At 45.6% G+C, this 18423-nt stretch overlaps 1 protein-coding gene across 1 annotated transcript in view; it reads right to left on the reverse strand.

Moving 5' to 3' along the window:
• LOC144142250 (multidrug resistance-associated protein 1-like) overlaps positions 1–18423 on the reverse strand; it is a 57308-nt gene that overhangs the window by 24356 nt on the left and 14529 nt on the right. The window contains exons 4-16 of the mRNA XM_077673612.1: positions 17902–18039; positions 16493–16630; positions 15975–16036; positions 13730–13858; positions 12651–12815; positions 11514–11688; positions 10467–10721; positions 9747–9950; positions 7570–7716; positions 5713–5797; positions 5178–5377; positions 4082–4258; positions 206–373 (exon numbers count right to left, since the gene is read on the reverse strand). Of these exons, the coding sequence (XP_077529738.1) occupies positions 206–373; positions 4082–4258; positions 5178–5377; positions 5713–5797; positions 7570–7716; positions 9747–9950; positions 10467–10721; positions 11514–11688; positions 12651–12815; positions 13730–13858; positions 15975–16036; positions 16493–16630; positions 17902–18039 (2043 nt within the window). The remainder of the gene's footprint in view (positions 1–205; positions 374–4081; positions 4259–5177; positions 5378–5712; positions 5798–7569; positions 7717–9746; positions 9951–10466; positions 10722–11513; positions 11689–12650; positions 12816–13729; positions 13859–15974; positions 16037–16492; positions 16631–17901; positions 18040–18423) is intronic.

The following is an 18423-nucleotide window of genomic DNA, read 5'->3' on the forward strand; positions in this document are numbered from 1 at the left end:
TTGCTCTCCTCCGTCAGCCAAAACCGCGTGCTTGTGCTGTGCCGCACAAAGGGCCACTAACACATCTGGCGGTGAGAGTAGTTCTACCATTAGGTCTCGTAACTGCCTAACACTCAACACTCATTCCCAATCGTTTTGTTGCCGACGCTATCACAGTCAATGCATTATCGATGCATTAGAACAGCCGCACGTGCTTGGTTCGTACCTTCTTGCGGAGCAGTCCCTTGGGGCCGATGACCTTGTCGAAGATGTGCTTGCCGACGTGCGAGTCGACAGCGCTGAGCGGGTCATCGAAGAAGTAGATGTCCGAGCCGCTGTAGACGGCCCTCGCTAGGCTGATGCGCTGCTTCTGACCGCCGCTCAGGTTGATGCCCTAGGCAGAAAAAAAATCACGCCATATCCACGGAATGAATGATGATAAGTGGGGCGAAGCTCGAGAGGGGGAGATCATCGGTAACCGTAACTCTCCCGTGAAAGTTCGCCCATTACATCATTAAGAAAGACGTAAGACTGTGCGTACATTGTACAAATCAACTTTTATTTTCGGAGTCAATGCTCCCAGGCCCAGACCTGGTGAAAGACCCCGCGCCATAGAGGACTACCCCGCACCTACACCACAATTGGCCACGTAGGATGGGACACAACGGTAAAGAAAGAACTTTTATTTAGGGCGAACTTGTGCCCGAACAAGACGAGAGGAAACGAGCAAAGGTCCTTGCGTCTCGTTCGATCTCCGAGAACGACTGCCTGCGTTCGTGGCGTGATCTCTTGCGTGATCTCCCCCTCGCAGTGCACGTGCGCTCGCGCCTCCGTTGGCGAACACAGCCAAGCTCGCGCTCCCGGTGCCGAGTTTGCGCTGCCGGTTGCAGCCAGTTCTTGCGCGTGCATCGCGGCCCACTTTGCGACATCTCCGAAAGCATGCGGCGGTCACGTACCACGAGACACAAGGGATGGACAGACCCATGGCTTTAGGAGCTTCGCCCCTAAAATGTTTACTTAATATCATTGACTACGACAGTTTTTCGTGCCACAGCACCGCCATCCCCTGTGCATCCGAATTACATTTAAGCCCAAATAATTCATGCCAACTTCAAGAATATTGGTCACATGTCTGCTTAATCGTGCAGACTAGGGTAAATAGTTCGTCCACTTGATGCGTTTCTAGGGAGCATTTTGTATTGCCGCGAACCACACATTGGGTTTGTTTATGTTTCGTTTTTACCGCCCGGCTGGGCCGGTCTGTGTTATCTGTGTGCCAAGTGAAGCGGGTGTTCCATTCTTTATTTCTATGCCGCATGTGTTTCCTCTTTTGATAGGGAGAGGGTTTAGAACTAACGTCAACAACCTAGAATAACATTTGATCTACAGTGTTCTGGATGTAACTGGACGGTTCGAGAAACACTCACACCCAAAGATAAATTCCCGCAGAGAAGACGCCGCGGTATTTGCCTCCCAAACGCTCGCCTGCGCACGTCACTTTGTTGGCTGCTGCTGCTTCGCCACCTGTGTACTTTTGAGTTGTTAGGGGAGCACAAGTTCGCTCCAACAAACTTGTTTTTCCTTCAAGACAACTGCATCGTCCTCGGATTCGTGACAGATTTATATGGCCTTCTAGGTCCCGCACTTGCCGTCTTCGTTACTCTTTTAAAACCACAAAGTGTACGTGGCCGACCACCAAGACATGCGCCCACTCCTCACACATGCCTTCCGAGCAGTACAAACGTATTAGCAGTCACAACCAAATCACCAAATTGATGCAATTACAGGTGCATTTCTACGAACGAGGCTAATGCGTGAGAATTGAAGTTTTTTTCCGAGTTAATTTTTTGGGATGGTTATCTTTTCAGCCGTTTTCTCCTAAGCATAGCTCAATAAAATATTTCAGCCACAACAGCCCATATGGAACGAAGTATAGGAAGTCAAGCTCCCCGCGTATCTACCATGACCGGTTCCACGGTTCATTGTTGTCAATGGCAATTACGGCGAAGAAAACCTGAGACAAAGATAACCCCAGGCGGGTAGTGTTTTAACTGTACACATCGCTTTGAGACGATCCCAAACTGAAATTACCGTATCTAGGTTTAAAAAGTAAAAAAAGCTGTATAACTCCACAAAAACTGGCACAAGCTTTGAACATGCAAGTGCTGTAGGGAAGCTCACCTATCTCTGGTCCTTTCTACGTATGAAAGAAAATAGAAACAATAAATAAAATAGAAAATAAATATAATCCTCAAAATAGAAAGGCATAACAGCCTCTCGTGTCACGTGCTTTTCAAAGGAACAGAAGGGAGGCCTAGTTCGGCCGCTCATTAGCGGTGTGGCGTGCGCCGGCAGACGGGCTGCTAGGTAACAGTGAAAATAGTTCCGCGAGCCTGCACTGTTTAAGCCGGGAGCATGTTGGAAGACTATCGAATGGGTAATTGCAGGAAAAAGCGACAAGACACTCGCATTCGCTGCCGACCCCTTGGCAACACCACCCTCTCCACGCAGAAGTACGGCTGTCCACGTGCGCTCTGTTTCTTTCGTTCTGTGCAATCAGGCATGCCCCATTAGAAGCTATTGCAATTAAGAATTGCTGGGTTTCACGTTGTATGCAAGAAATTAAAGGGTGCTGCACTTTGTCATTCTTGCTCATTCTTCGCTCAGCAATGTTCACAAGTTGAACGTAGTTATTCCTATGCAAATTAGCAAGGACATTTGCAGAGCACGCAATTTGCGCTCGGTTAAGTTATGCGGCTTTATTAGAACACAGTTAGGTCAAAGCTGCCAATATTGGTAACTGTCAAGTAAAGCACAAAAAATTACCCGAAGGACGAAGGGAGACAACAGACAATCGCCTCTTACTGTTGTCTCCCTTCGTCTTTCGTGTAATTTTTTGCGCTTTACTCGTCAGTCACAGTACCAACTAGGCCAGAAGTCCGCGATTGTTAAACGGCGCTAACTGCGAATAAGGTAAACGGTCAACAGAAAGGGAAACAAACGAGAAACTGGGCTATGCTTTAAATGACGTGAAGCTTATAAATTTTCGTATTTAACTTCAAACAATGGTATATTTTTATATAACACCCGCATTTCGCACTCAATCACTCCACGCAACCAACTGATGATCCTGCTCTATCCATGCCGCTAACACTGCACATACAGCTGTGAACAAGGACAACCTAGAAAGCGAGAAAGAGGACGCATACTTGTTTAAGAGAAGCAATACGGAGGAGTCCTCAGTTCACGACCCCCTGGACTCTTCCAGCCTCAAAAGCCTTCAACTCCAGCAGGTGCTGCTGATCTGAAGGCGGAGCTGGTCAGCCCTCTCCCAAAGCTCGTAAGGATGCGAGGGTATGCGTGAATGTAGTGGGGGGTGGTCGCAGCCCTCTAACATGAAAGACCGTCCTGGGGGCATCGCGGAAGTGGCATAGCAGGGACTATACGGGTGAGAAGACGCAGCGCAGTGCCGGGTACTTTCCTGCCAGCAAGGCATGCCTTATATCTCGCTAGCTCGGTATTATTTCAGCTAGTCGTCGAACCACTCTGCGCATGCCCCACACGACTGGGCCTTGCCTAGCGACGGATGTGTGCCCTCTTAGTGGTTGGGCATTCCTTGGGTGAGAGGACGGAATTCTGAGTCTTGCCCATTTCACGACCCTTTTAAAATACAAGGCAAGCAAGGTGGGGCATTGGTTTTGGGCAGCTGTGGTAGTCGATTGCCTCGAATCCGGAACAATGTCGTCTTGAAATGCTTGCACAATGAACATTTTCGAAATCGACTGAACTAGAAATTCCGCCCCTGCCGGCCTCAGACTTGCGGTAAGTTGATGTCCTGAAAGGATCATATTTCAGGCGTTCATATGGAGAGACGCAGCAGTCACAAATTTCAACGGTGAACGTCTCAAAATCTACGACCGAGTGTTTCATGGACAGTCGAAATGGTATGTGCAAAAGCTTGTCGATCAAGTGCATGTGTTCCATGAACAAAAATGAACAAGCCTCGCATTTTTGTAACCCTGCAACGGAAGGCTGGAGCACGGCTGTTCATACTAAAAATACTGCAGCCTAGCAGTGTCTAATATAAAAAATGCGTACGCACCTTCTCGCCCACTTCCGTGTCGTCACCGCCTGGAAGGACGTCCAAGTCCGGCTTCAGGGCACACGCTTCGATGACCTGCTCGTAACGCTCTCGATCGAACGGCTGACCAAATATGATGTTGCTCTTGACGCTGGCATTTTGAATCCAAGCTTGTTGAGGACAGTAGGCGACTGAACCCTGCAAGCAATATAGTTTTTATTTCGCATGCAATACAAAAAACTCCCACGAGCGTGAACACTAACCCACCATGAATGGCCACTTGATGAACAGCTGAATGGAGTGGCAGCACTTAACCTCTTCCAAAGCAGCCAGTTTACCAGCCACGTGAATAGCGACTCAAATTGTAAATTATGCCACATGAATGTTTAAATGATGAATTTGGAGCACTCAAATGTACCGTTTTTTCGTGCTGCCAAATGAAGTACTGCGGGTTCCAGCAAAACAAAATATGCCTTATAGACCAAACAAATAAGAGCATCGTTATCAATACAGTATGAAGGGATCTATCATTGTAATACTTACATATCCACTGCGAAGTTATTCCAAGCGTGGCAAGTTTTAAAAAAAATTTAACAGAACTTCTTGTGCTACCACAACGGCTTCACAGTGTCGCAATGTCTTAACTTATTACTTAGCTCACAACTCCGTAAACTGAAATTGCTTGCGTTCTAGATTGTTTTCACCTGCTCTGTAAAAGTTCAGAACGATGGTACACGGGAGTAAAAGTAATTAGGAGTAACACACACAAGCTAAAGCATTGTAAAAGACTGGCGACAGCCACCTAAATATTGCCAAATCTGTCGTCTGAATAGTCACCAGGCTCCCAGTTTTGCATGCCCAACCAATGTTCCGCACCCTCAGTTATGTGGTGTTACAGCTTTCAGCTGTATTACGTTGTGGGTATTTAATGCTTTGCCCGTGATTTCGCACCAAAATTTGCCGCAATGACTAGCCTGCAAAAGCGACCACGACGTAAATTCAAGTATCTCCACACCCCAATGTAATAATTTCGAGCTCTGGCATTCCGTTAACAGTTATCTTCAAAAGTTTCCGGAAATGGCGCTACGGCATTTAAACTGCGATAAAGCCCACTCACATTGATGGTAACGGAACCTTTCAGCTTCACCATGTCGCCAAGCAAAGCGGACAGCATGGAAGATTTTCCGGAGCCGACAGCACCGACGACAGCAGCGAGCCCACCTCGAGGAATGCTTATGTTGAGGTCTTTGAGCGTGGCCTGGGAATCCTTTGACCAGGCGAAGCTGGCGTCTTTGATGATCAGTGGATCTCCCGCAGCTGTAATGTAAACCGTTTACGTGGCGTAAGCCCCAGAAACCTTGATTATACTTTGATAGCCATGATGCTTAAGATCCCTCGGTGCCTGAGGGCCGGCCAATATATACGATGAAGTAGCGATTAAAACCGAATTATGTTTCTCGAAGTAATTATGCCCAATTTGAAGCGGAAAAAGTGCTTTCGTGTCTGTAAAAGCTGTTAAAGGGTCTTGCCTTCAGCATATATTCGCCGTATCTGTTTTTTTTTAAACCTTTAATGTAATTTTAAATGAACGAGCATTCAAAGACGCTTACAAAAGCAGTTAGCACTCGCAGCCCGCAAGTAAGTGTACAAACCTTCGTTTGGATTGTGCTCCACTGCGTTCGGGTCCAATTCATCCGACCGAAGGTACTTGTTGATACGTCCAAGTGATACAAAGAACTGGAGGAAAATGAAAATGCATTACCAATGTCATTACCCACGATCTCATGGCTTTCTGTTGAAAATCTACAACCTTGAAAAAACACCAATTCTTTTGTTGTTTTTAAGAAAGCCTGCCGAAGACAATTATCGCCAAAGATTTTATGATAGCAATCACAGCTTTCCAGCCCACATGTTTAATAATGTCACAACCGTAACGGATATAGCGAAGGCTGCAAAGGTGCTTTAAGCTAGTACACACAATCTCACTCCAAGAGTTCTGCAGCGGCAGCCGTTGATCTGGTAGGCAGATTTCACAATGTATTTCGTCTAGCTATAAAACTTGTAAGAACATAGGGCTGTCGAAACTTCGCTGTTCATTCGCTGGCTTCAGGGGCCCTTACAAGAAACTAACAATTCCCACAGTACCTTTCCAAAAGAACGAAGTTTCTTCCTGTGGCTTGTCTTCTAGTTCACCAGCGCTGTTCACTTTTCTTTCCCCCTCCCAGTTAGCACAAACAAGGCCGTGCGCTAAAGGGTTTTATTTTCCGTATACTCCTCAACAGACTGGAGTCGCAAAGTGGTCTTTGGTGCAGAATTGTCATTTAGAAACATCGAAACGACACTACATTTCGAACAAGCTTCCTTTTTACAGTGCAGCCAATTAGGAAGTGAATATTGTTTGGAGTTACAAATAACTTAGCACCAGTTCGTATACCCTGCAGGATTAAGGCCTCTTGAATCCAACGGCTCTGGTCAACCGCTCGCTGAATACATTCCGTGCCACCAAGTTTTTGTATCTCATACCTGTATTAAATTATCCATCTTACCCTACTTGTAGTCCCGTCTCTTTGTAGTCACCACATTACCCTGGTAGCCCACTGGTTGTGAATTCTCTGGATTACATGTACAGCCAGATTGCACTTTCTTTTTATTTGAGATATGAAATCGTCCACCTGAGTTTTCTTGAAAATTCATGATGCTCGTTTCCTATTTATCTTTTATCTTCACTCTTATCCCATGGCTCCTTGGGCCGACCTAAGTTTTCTTTCAATATTTTGAAGTCCCCAACTTTCTGAACCCAAAGTCCTCACCGGGAAGTCATGTTGGCTGCATGATTCTCGTATGCGACAGACTTACGCTTCTGTTAGTTCGTGCCGAACTTCTGGCTGAATTTTCTCCGCCATATAATTCTGCGTGCGATTTTTTATTATCAGTAAACTGCTAAAGAAGAAGTCATATTCAGCCACCTCTACAGTACTTCATTGCCTAGGCTGAAGACGCGGTTGCTGCACGCCTATTTATTATCTTTAACCTTACAACTCAGCTTCCCTTGCCATCCCCAAAGCAACTATTGCCAGTCTTCTCTCGAACCACTGAACAACAAAACATCTGCACACCTAAAGTGTCTCGTAATTTGTTGGAGACACTTCCCTGACTCCCCTCTTTCAGTATTCCTAACTACTTGGTTTAGAAATTGTGCAAGTAATTTTGGTTAGGTTTGCTTGCTTAATTCCCCATTCGCCATCCTTTTTTATTCTCTCGCAACTTTTTTGTCATCAGTTGCTCTTGGCATGACGAAACATACTGCCTATTAACCATCCAGCCAATTAACAATTCCTTGAGCATATTTCCTGTTCCGTGTTCGCTTTTCTTATGGCGTAAATCACATCAGGGGACGTGCATACTGGAAGAGTTACTGACTAACATAACACGTGGTAGGTTGTTCCTAACGATTCTATTAAAAATAAATACGTGAGCTTAGATTAAGCAATGGGAACAATGCTGCTTACCATAGCGGTGAACGTGATCAACATTGGCAGGAAAGCCATAGGCACGCGAAGTATGTTGAACAGGGAGAGTGACACGAAGGCCTTATTGGCATCAAGGACGTTCGACGGATCGATGGCGATGAACACTCCAAAGCTGGCCAGTGCAATCTACATGATGAACAGAACGAAATATATAAAGCTTGCAATGCATTCACCACACGCATCACATAGAAAATAGAGGTTCCAATGAAAGCATGATTCCCTGAAGCTGATCCGATTGTCTAGTGGCGGTTTATCACAGCGTTATAATTTCTCCGAAGGACCTGACCTCACTTCGATTATTTTTATAGGTACGCCCATACGACACATGTATAAATCATGCAGAACACATCACAATAAACAGTGTTCGAAGATATATTTATTATAAGTGAAGGTACATCAGTTGAAGCTCCAGTGTTCAGTTCCAGAATGGTGCAAAATAATTACTCTCAATAACTATCATTTCATCGCTGTGACCTAAAATAGAGATGTGTCAATGGAACACATGAAGAAAAAATTTAAATTCATTTAATGTGACTATTGCTAGACAAAAGGCTTCAAAGTTATAACTGCTTCTATATCGAATACGTTTGAAAAAAAGTAAAATGTCAAAGCCCAATTTTTTGTAGAATGTAGAATGCAAACGAAGTCCACAAGGTCGCGGATAAGCCTGCGCTGTTTAATCTGCCATGGTGCGCGTAAGAGATTTGTTTTACCGACGTTGCATAAGCCCCAAATGTTCACCGAACAAGACCGTTGAAAAAATTCCCAGGCCCCAGCGTGGGCAGTATTGTGCACTGAATTATATGAGCAAGTTTATGCGCTGGGTGTTATCATTCGTGTTTGCACCTTCCGCAGAAATACCACGTGGTTCGGATGCCCCATGCTACGAAGGACGATTTACATGCAGCATGCAAAGCATGTAGGGCTTTGGTGCTTTTTAAGGCGAAGCTGTTGCAGTTAAGGCTTGTATAAAACCAAATGTGGCGACACAGTCGCAGCGGTGTGGAGAGTGCATAGACAAGTGAAGAGGGGAGAAAGCGCTAAGTACACATGCAGCAAGTTAAAAGAATTCTCAAAGACGCTTACATAGACAAAGCTTTTCAGAACTTGAATCTGGTGGCAATGTTTTTACTTGTCAACTATTTTGAACAAACAGAAAACATTAGGCGTATTTGAGGCAAGACATCGATACACAAGGGATATTTGCATTGTTCTTTCGAATAAAAATGCACGAAGCTTGATTTTTAGGGACAAAAATGCAAGACCCCGTGAAAAACAAAAAAAGCGCTCGTGCCGCCCCCATGTGGCAGTTCTCCAAGTTAAAAGCTAACAAAAAGTTCCAGAAGATGCCGCAAGCAGTGGAAGACGATAAAAATGAATTGACGCGCACGCAAATCGATCTGCTGGCTTTCACATGTTCCATGAAGTTTCTTAGCCTTGCGAATAAGGTACGCTAGGCAGCCTCGCTGTTAACACCTGTGTTCGCGACGTTAAGTCCGTGACCCTGGGCTAATTGTTTCTCAATCTGGTATGACACTCGCTCCCAGTGGCATCTGAGAAAGGAGGCGCAAAACTGGGCGTCCATATGAACGCCTAGTTTTGCGCCTCCTCTCTCGGATGCTACTATACTCGGTGACAAGTTAACAGCACCGGAAGTTGCCGCTGTGCCTTATCACCATAGTCGGATGTTTCTCCGCGCGGCGCAAGTAGGGCGTTACTGGGAATATTTTGAACATGGCGTGAGCCGTTTTCGGGATTTTTTGGACTTAATATGCTTATAAACGGCTCCAGTGACGACAAACAACCTGCGTGAGACAAGGCAGACGATATCACGCATTCATTGCAAACCCCTTTCAAAACGCGCGCACTGACGTCATGGGTCCGGCGCTTTGGCGGAGTGATACACTACATAATACATAAGGAGGTGCGCCGTTGTTGACTTGTAACCGAGTATAGACGCCGAAGCGTCGTTTTCCTGCACAGGGCTCGGTATAAGTGAAAAATGCCTACATCTACAAAAGACAACGCACATACTAGTTTACAAGCTAAAACACAAAAAAGTGTGTTGCTAGAGGTCATTGACAAACTTGGTAATCCCATTCGCAATCAGTTTACTTCGATGAACGGCACTGGAGTGCACTGAGGTGGCCACTCACCAAGAATGGAGCGCACGTGAACGCAAAGATGACAGCGGCGCTCAGGTAGGCCTGAACCTTGAGCGATTTCATCTCGTCGTCTCGGATTTGCTGCACCCGCTCTTGGAACGACTTCTCCCAGGCGTAAAGCTTCAACACCTTGATGCCGCCTAGGATCTCGTTCATTAGCTTCAGACGTCGGTCCTTGTGCTTCATCAGTTGAACCTGAAGTGGGTAACGTACGTAGTTTAAATGCTAAGCTACCGCATTTCCCCACTTTATATTCTCCAAGTTTTAAATTGGCATTACGAAAGGTACAGCACAAAAGCTCAGCAGTTAAGATTGCCCCTTTAAAATAGTGCTACAATACTTTAAGACTGCTGAAGAACCCCAGAGAATTTCTGTAAAATTATATCGAACTTACGACTCGGAAAGCCCATTAACACTTTGCATAGCTTGAAAACTTAAATTGTGTTGAAATAATAACCAGCCCAAATAACGCCATTAATAATCAAACTTTCAACCCATAACCGTGAACAGCTGGAGCCTAATGTAGAACATTTGTGATAGCTGATCAAGCTTCAAGATTCGCGACCACGCATAACCCCGAATACCTGCAAGTGCGTGTTTAAATTTTGTCGCAAAGATGAAACTATGCCATCGGACGCCATTATTCGTAATAGCTACCGTAAGCGTGTGTACGAAATGAAACATTGGCCTTCGCGGCTGTTTTCAGCTTACCTGATACTTTCGAATGAAGGCCGTCACCACACCGTTGACAGGCAGGAGGACAATCATGACTCCAAGACCGCCAAGGGTGGCAATGCCAAGCTGTCCCCAGAGCAGCCAGATTGCAAGACCGATTTGTAGGGGTGTAATCCAGATTAAATTGTAAACCTGGATATAGTCCATCACTCGTTGAGTGTCCACAGACATGAGGTTCACGATTTCGCCCGTTGTAAAACGCCCCCTGGCGACGGCAGACAGTGACAGCGCCTGCGTGTGGGATTGCAAATTAAGCACAAAATGTCACCCTGGCGACGCTTCTCACATACACCACTTCAGCATCAGAGGCAGTTGAAATTTTTACTAGTCGGGCGATAAATATCTTATTCTAGCATTTTTCGATAAGAAACTGTTTCGCGCGCGATTGTTCTTGAATAAAACCAGTCCTCCAGGCGCTGAAGCATCATTACATTTTTATCAGGATATATCCAATTCTGCATGCGCAGATCTGGTAAACACCATCGCAAGTTCCAATTTCTGATACATTGCGCAAGCTGATCAGTATAAAAAATGGGCCCGTTGTGAGAGTCACGAAAATAACGAGCACACTGCCAACTACGCACACAACATAAACGCTAACATTAGGTATACAAGCGAGCATGTGCAACACAAAACAGCCGTGGTGGTTGCATCGTTGCCTGTGGAGTAGCACCAATGTTTACTAAAAGGGGCAAGATAGTCTGCGAGTATTACAGGGACGTCATATTCGCGGAATCGGGGGTGTTTTCGTATTAGTGTTATGAATAATGCTGCATCATATCACCTGATAATGGTTCGTTATGTTTAGTGCCCTGTACTTGTGTGTCTCATTAGGTACTCTTATTCTCCATTGTAAAATGTACCGTTAGATACAGCTTAACACTTTCTTTTTGTAGCACTTCACACAAAGTAAGCAACTTTTTGTATACTGTTCGAATAATCCCGAACCATGAAAGCTTCAACCTAAGGCCTTACCCGTACACGCTTCCTAAACGCGTGAGCGTCCGTATAACCAGCCCTTACCTTCTTGTAGATTGCGTTGATCATTGCCGAGCGCATGCGCATTGAGATGACGTAGATGCGGTAGTCGTACTGGCCATTGAGGATGGACTCGAGCATAGCAGAGAAGAACATCGTGAAGGCGAACAACAGGCCACGCCACATGGGATCGTTGGAGCTCACGTAGGCGATCAGCAAGCTGCGGGGCAGAAAAAAGTTTTGTATGTACCGCTTGCAGCCTGGTAATCTCTTAGTAGGCTTGAAAGCCGTAGCATTCACAGAAACTCGGCAGTCATAAGACACTAAGGAGACGTAGGGGGAAGACGGTAATCCTTTAACATCTCACTCACTGGTGATAAAACGACAGGACATTGTTTCCTTTTGGAAGGAGAAATAGTGATCTCGGGCCCGCCGGTGGGCAATGAGTGGTGGTTGGCATTCGCCACTCTCCCGTGAGAACCAAAATCCTTTCCTACAGTTTACTGCTTACAGACGTGTGGAACGGGCCCTCTTTCATTTAGTCGGCGCCAAACCTCAAGGATGGCAATGTGCCTAACCTAGGCTACAAACGGACGCTTGCTCGGACGTGGACACACATTACACTATGCTGAACAAATTGGAGGAGTGTGTTCGTATTGAGACTGCTAACGTTATGTATGCGGTAGAGAAACAAACGTAAAAGAAGATGGCTACTCGAGGTGTGTTATCAACCTGAAATTTCGAAAGGGATCCAGCCTGGACACAAATAGCGAACTGTGGTTTCAGAATTATTGCTTGTAGCAGTAACCATAAATAACGATTGAATTCACTAAATCTTGATACGGCCGTTACATAAGCTTAGTGCAACTATTTGTACAATAATCAACTTGACAATGCGGCGCATGCTGTAAAGGAAGGGGCGCCGTTTACGTTGTTAGCACGCTTCAAATTCGTACTCTTACACGCGGTGATAACATCTAGATCACTTTAAATCAGATACGTACCACACGTTGAAAGGTCCAAAAACAAAGAATGAAGAACGGGGAAGCTAACTTCAGTATGTATTCCTCAGCGAAATTGTCGTACTTTTTTTGAATAAGCCGGTATAGGCAAGTTCGTAACATGGGATATCTGATTTGGGTTCATCGCATGCCTTACTGCGGACAGTGCTCCAATACTCACTCGAGGATGAGCGGGTTGACAAAGGTGAGCACGCTGGAGACGAGCTTGACGAAGGCCACCAGAGTGAGCTCGAGCCAGAAGGTGCGGAACAGAGGAGTCATGATGCCCACCATGGACACAATCGGACGACGGCCCTCGGCGTCGGGCTTCTTGCTCGGCACGGCACTGTTGTCAACGAGGCGGCCACGGACCGTGATTACACACTTTTTCCCGTAGACCACCAACCACCTACTTGGGAATAATTACTATTACTTGATCACTGCTCATTTGGGCAGTGAATTGCAGATGGGCGCAGAAGGATGCAAGCGCTGAGCGAACGAAAGTAAAAGCGTCCAGGACTATACTCAAATTTTTAACAAACCGTGTTCGCGTTCAATTGAAGTAGCACATTTTGCTGCAAGTCCGAAGTACTGTGATTAGAATAACTAAGTGTAGCGCGGCGATCTCCAAATCATTCACATGTCAATCCGCCATTTTTTTGTGCAATGCGACAATCCGAAATACTCATCTCTATACTTGAGTTTCTTCTGCGGAAGGATCAATTTTGTTATAAACAGAAAATAGTGACTAAAAATACTCATTCCTAAAAGTTTAGGATTCCCACATTCTACACGCCTAACTTTCGAACACGGTGCGTCATATACCGGGATTGCTGCCAAATTAACAGCCTTGAGTGATGGGGGGGGTTGACACGCCGAAGCGGCACCTAAACTATAAGGCACGCCTTAGGGGAGGTCTTGGGAATTATTGGACAACCTGAGGATCTTGAAAGTGCACCGAAATCTCGACACATGCGTTTTCGCTTTTCGCATCCGTCAAAAAAGGAGCCGACGCGGCCGAGATCGAACCCGGGACCTTGGTCTCAGAAGCACGACGGCTTAGCCACAGTGGGAGTCTAGCACCAGATTCTCGATTTCAAGCAACATGACAGAGCCATGAAGTTTTTTGCGGGCTTCGTAAAAAAGTATTGATCGCTCAATACTACTCTTCAATAGCCATGTTCGTTGTAGTTAGCACAAAACTTGGTAGTATTTGCTTGTAAAGGCTACGTTAAAACAGTAAATAAGATGTGCTCTCACCCTCGCTTTTGCTTCTCTTTCTCGAAGTGGTAAGAAAAGTCCTCTGCGATCTTGGCAGTCTGGTTGTTCTGGTCGAGGAACCACATGTGGTACATTTGCAGCGGCCGCAAGAATCCCAGGATGGCCATGCTGTACGCGAGGGCGAAACGATAGCATCGCGTTGAAGCGTGCAGCACATGGCATCGAATAAAATCTAATTTCGTACGACAAATTTCCAACAAACCTGCTGGACGGCGTGCCGCTATTTTTAACAATGAGGCAACCATTTCACGAACCTGAATATGCTATTCCTTTACAATTTAACGCGGCTGAATTATGGCGTCTCAAATACGTTTTTCCAAATAGCTATCATGCTTATTTTACAATTGCGAATTGTTTGGCTGTACCAACCACTGGATATGGTAAGAAAACACTTCTGCTGATAAAGCGTTATCTAATCAAGGACTGCGGATATGTACAGTTATGGACAAATGAATGCGAAGACGAAAATATGAACCAGCACACACAAAATTTAAGAATGCTGTTCGTTGATGCCCAATAATGTCGCGCCGTTGGTATATTTAGAAAGCATTTCCCAACTTTTCATATAACTAATTCCCGCCTTTTTAGACTTGCATGTTAAGAAATCGCGCTGTTTGCGTGTTCAGGATCATATTTTCGGGGTCGCGTTTCATTTGTTCATGACTGAACCCTTCCCTAGGCTCGAGAGTTAAGGTTTAATGCGCCGACGCTACACAGACGACGAGGCGTGCGTAGTGGAGGGCCCCGGAATAATTTTGGGCACCTGGGGATCTAACGTTCACCGAAATCTCGAACACATTGGCGCTTTCGCTTTTCTCCTCCATCAGAGCTAGGCTCGAGAGCACAAACACAGAATGCAGAACATCCGTAAATTGTGGCCGACCCCCCAGTGTCAGCGCCTTGATTCATTAACTTATCGGTAGATGGGCATATTTAACCGCTGAGCAGTTAAGGGGCTCACAATGTCCGTTGATGCCCGCCATGCCAGGTGAAGGTACCCCGCTGGGCGAACACAGGGCGCCACGGCGTCAACGGCCGTCCAGTTCGCGACCTTGACTAGTGCGTCGGGGCACGCGGCGCCAGTTCATTCCTTATATTTGCACCGATGAACTACCAGGCCACCGTAGGTGCGCTTGAAGTACGCACATGCTGCGGCGAGGGGCGTTGTGAGGGACTCCCACCGCTGCCGAAGGTGGCTGCCAGCGCTGAAGTCAGTTCAACCGTTTTGCCAGCTTTCACAGGCGTGAAACTGGTTTTAATTTTATAAAGCGTTGTCCAATGCACCTCTGCTGCTTTGAGACACTAGTAATGAGCTTGATTCGAGTTACAGGACGTCAATGTCTTTCTGGCGCAAGATGTGTGCGTAAAATGATCGTTATCATTTTCCCCCGCCTTTTGGGTCTCTTTTGCTACGACTAAATCTTTGTTTAATTCACATCGCTAGCCTCGGGTTTGGGATTAAAATTTGGCAGCCCTAGTAAGCTTTGCGACACTTGTCAAGCAACGCCAACAATGTACGCGAAGCTGCTGGGACCGTATAATGACGTTAGATATCGACGCGGTACATTGGGCACACCGTCAGCAGCTCGGCTGGTCCGTAGCAATGGTGACACCATTACTAGGGTTTTATCTTACGTCCGCAATATTCGGGGAGGTATGATAGAGGTGCTTTCGCGCTAAAATGTTTTGATACAACCTACAAGTTTTCCTTCTCAGATGAGTTCATAGAGCACGAACTATTAACATCGAAACGAATATTTTGTTGGCCGGGCTCCTCATATTGCCGCAGATACGGTTCGTCACATTCACCACTACAATTATTCCAGCATTTTCCCGTTCACCCGACTAGAGCGGGTACAATCGTATCGTCCATTCTGTAGTCGATATTGGAGGCATGCCATAAAAGCTTCACTGCAATGACATTTTATCAGATCAGCATGCATATTTGTTCCAGAACGAATTCGTTTAGGCCAAGAGAAGCCACCTTTATTAAGCGTTTCCGCCGTTTAGGCCTGCGATTCCTGGCAATACGCTATATAAAACGTTCGAGAGTGGCAAACTCGAGGGCCGTAGTCATTAGTCTGGAAAGCCACCAGGACCCTTCGGTGCCGTTGCAAGACAACAGCCTTCCGCTCTAGAACACGTTACATGCATTTGCTTTAGTATTATAGTTGCTTCTATTTCGTTTGTTTGCATTGGGAGATCGTTAAATTCGTAGCCTTACCCGTTGAACCACCAGAAGAGGAGTTTCGACAGGAACGAAGCGCGAGCTTCAGGACAAATTTTCTGTTAGGGACAAACAAAACAAAAGAATGGTCGTGACATGGGTATCCAAAAAAGCAGAAAATTCATGCACATGCGTAATTTTTTAGAATACCTCGAAAAATACTGTTTTCGGAGTCTAATGCCATAAGGGCAATATGGTTTAGAAACTCATGGATGCGGCCTCAGAATTATTAAGAAGTGTGCTATGAGAGGGTCGGCAAAAAAGTGGTTCATGCTCATTTGACAGCACCATATAGAAAAGCGATTTTTGAATTCCTTCTCAGCTATAATTATTTCATCAATGTGAACTGTAACAATATAATACTATACGTTACGTCGTACAAGCGACAGATCAACTACTGCTGCCACTTTATAGACCTGCATTGGTCCATAACAGCATGGGGAATGCAAACATCACGTTTTCTGACGGGAGAAATCTAGGCAGATTAGCACTACAGCATGGCCTGGTTGACTTACCATCGCTTTCTTGCCGCTTATTGGCTGCCCGCTGTCCGCGAAGCAACTGAGGAAGAACTGCCCCAGCAGCAGTGGACAGTAGACCACGATTGTGATGAAGCGGAATTCCATCTGGTCGTCGTGTATCGTTTCTACCTCCTAGAGGAACAGCAACAAAAACAAACGTTCGCCACAGAATTGCACTTCCGCGCCGGCTGAATTTTATGGCCGTAGCGTTTTTATGGCTGTTATACACAGAAAATAAATTGAAACCAATTTTATTTTATTTCTCTTCCCGAAAACAGGACGGCCCGATGTATTCCATAAGGTAGGTCCGAACATACTATGAGCAGTTCATTCACAAACACGAAAGAAACACCGCTCAGGAAGAAAGCATGCAAAGCGATGAAGCTGTCGAAAGTATTTGAAGCATCTGTACAAGCACCGTACCCACGTAACACACCGTACGAAAGTTTCACTAATAATTTACCCCTACCGAGGTATTAGTGGGAGGCTTCTAAACAAAACGTGCAAAAGGCCATGTGGGTTGCAGACTTAGCCATACTGTCCGGAAGATGATTGAACGAGGATATTGTACTAAGAAAATATTTAATGGTGAATGGCCATGTGTGCGGTTGTATTGGTATGGTTGATACTCGGGGAGTATCTAGGCGGGAGTTGTATTCGAAGGTGTTTGGCGAGAGGTTGATAGGAGTAACAGGTCGCATGCAGAGACGCGGGACGAAATGGCGCGATTGGACACTTGGAAAATAGATTGAGCGTTTTAGTTCGGGGGTGCTTCTTTCACGTGCGCAGTTCGGCATAATAAAATAAGCAGCAAGGTCTTGGGATTGGAAAATTCTAGTTCGTACGGCAAAACTGATGAAGCGTACCAAAGTTAAAGCCGTGCGTATGATTGGTATGCAAGTTTTTTTTTAAGCGTAGTTGTGTCTCTCAGATTGAGAGGAAAAAAAAGTGGGTAAGTGGTGAGCGCATATCGTTTCACTGCGGAGTACTTATGATATTGGCGATTTAGACGATTAGACACTTAACACTTAGTTGGAGTTATTTCTGTTGAGCGTACATTGTATATTGGATTTGTGGTCCTGCGGTTAGGAAGGAAGGACATGCACTGGCACAGAACCAGCCCAAAGTAAATGCGCATTAACATGCTACAAAGGTTCTAACACAGCCACTTTATTTTACTTGAAACCGATCCAGGAGTAGTTTTATCGACAGCACCAGCTCCCTGCACCGTGCGAAATTCTGCGCGAGTGCTTTAAATCCATAAAAAGTGATTACTAGGTAACGTGGTCTGCCTACGATCACATATATATATACCATCGACTTGTGAAACTACTTGACTGCTTTAGAGGGAGACAATGTGTGACATCCTTTTTTTTTACACGGGTAAAAATACAACTCCTCACCTCACTGAAGACTTGCAGAATGATGGACCTATACCGCACAATGGCAGCGAGAGACATCAGCAACCAAAATATAAACAGTGGTCCGGAAGTGACGACACCCCGTCTTCGAGCCGTAGCTATCAGCGCCAAGGCTAGGGTCTGGAAAAGAAGGCCAAAGTAGAGCATAGACAGACCAGAACTATTGCAGTCTAAATGAGAAGTGCCTTTTTTTAACGCCGCTTCATTATGAGAACAAAACCATGCTAAAATACCTTCCTACAGTTTCGACCGAAGGTATGTTCCGGTCCTGCTAAAGCGTTTAGTTTAATGTATTTTGTCACTTGTGCATTTTCGAAGCAAATTTCTGGGGTTGCCGAGCAGTTCTGCTCTCTGCTCTGAAAGAATGAAGCCACACACATTGAAACAATGCTCTTGAATCTCATAAGAAATACACTGCTTATATTGCCGCTCGACAAACCTGAAGTCCACCTCAGTAAGTTCTGAGGGTTTCTCTCCGTTAATATTACCGTATTTGCTGTGAAG

This window comes from Haemaphysalis longicornis, unplaced genomic scaffold (genome assembly GCF_048455015.1).
Source record: "Haemaphysalis longicornis isolate Haplotype H1 unplaced genomic scaffold, Haemaphysalis longicornis Haplotype H1 scaffold_6, whole genome shotgun sequence".
Lineage (NCBI taxonomy): Eukaryota > Metazoa > Arthropoda > Arachnida > Ixodida > Ixodidae > Haemaphysalis > Haemaphysalis longicornis.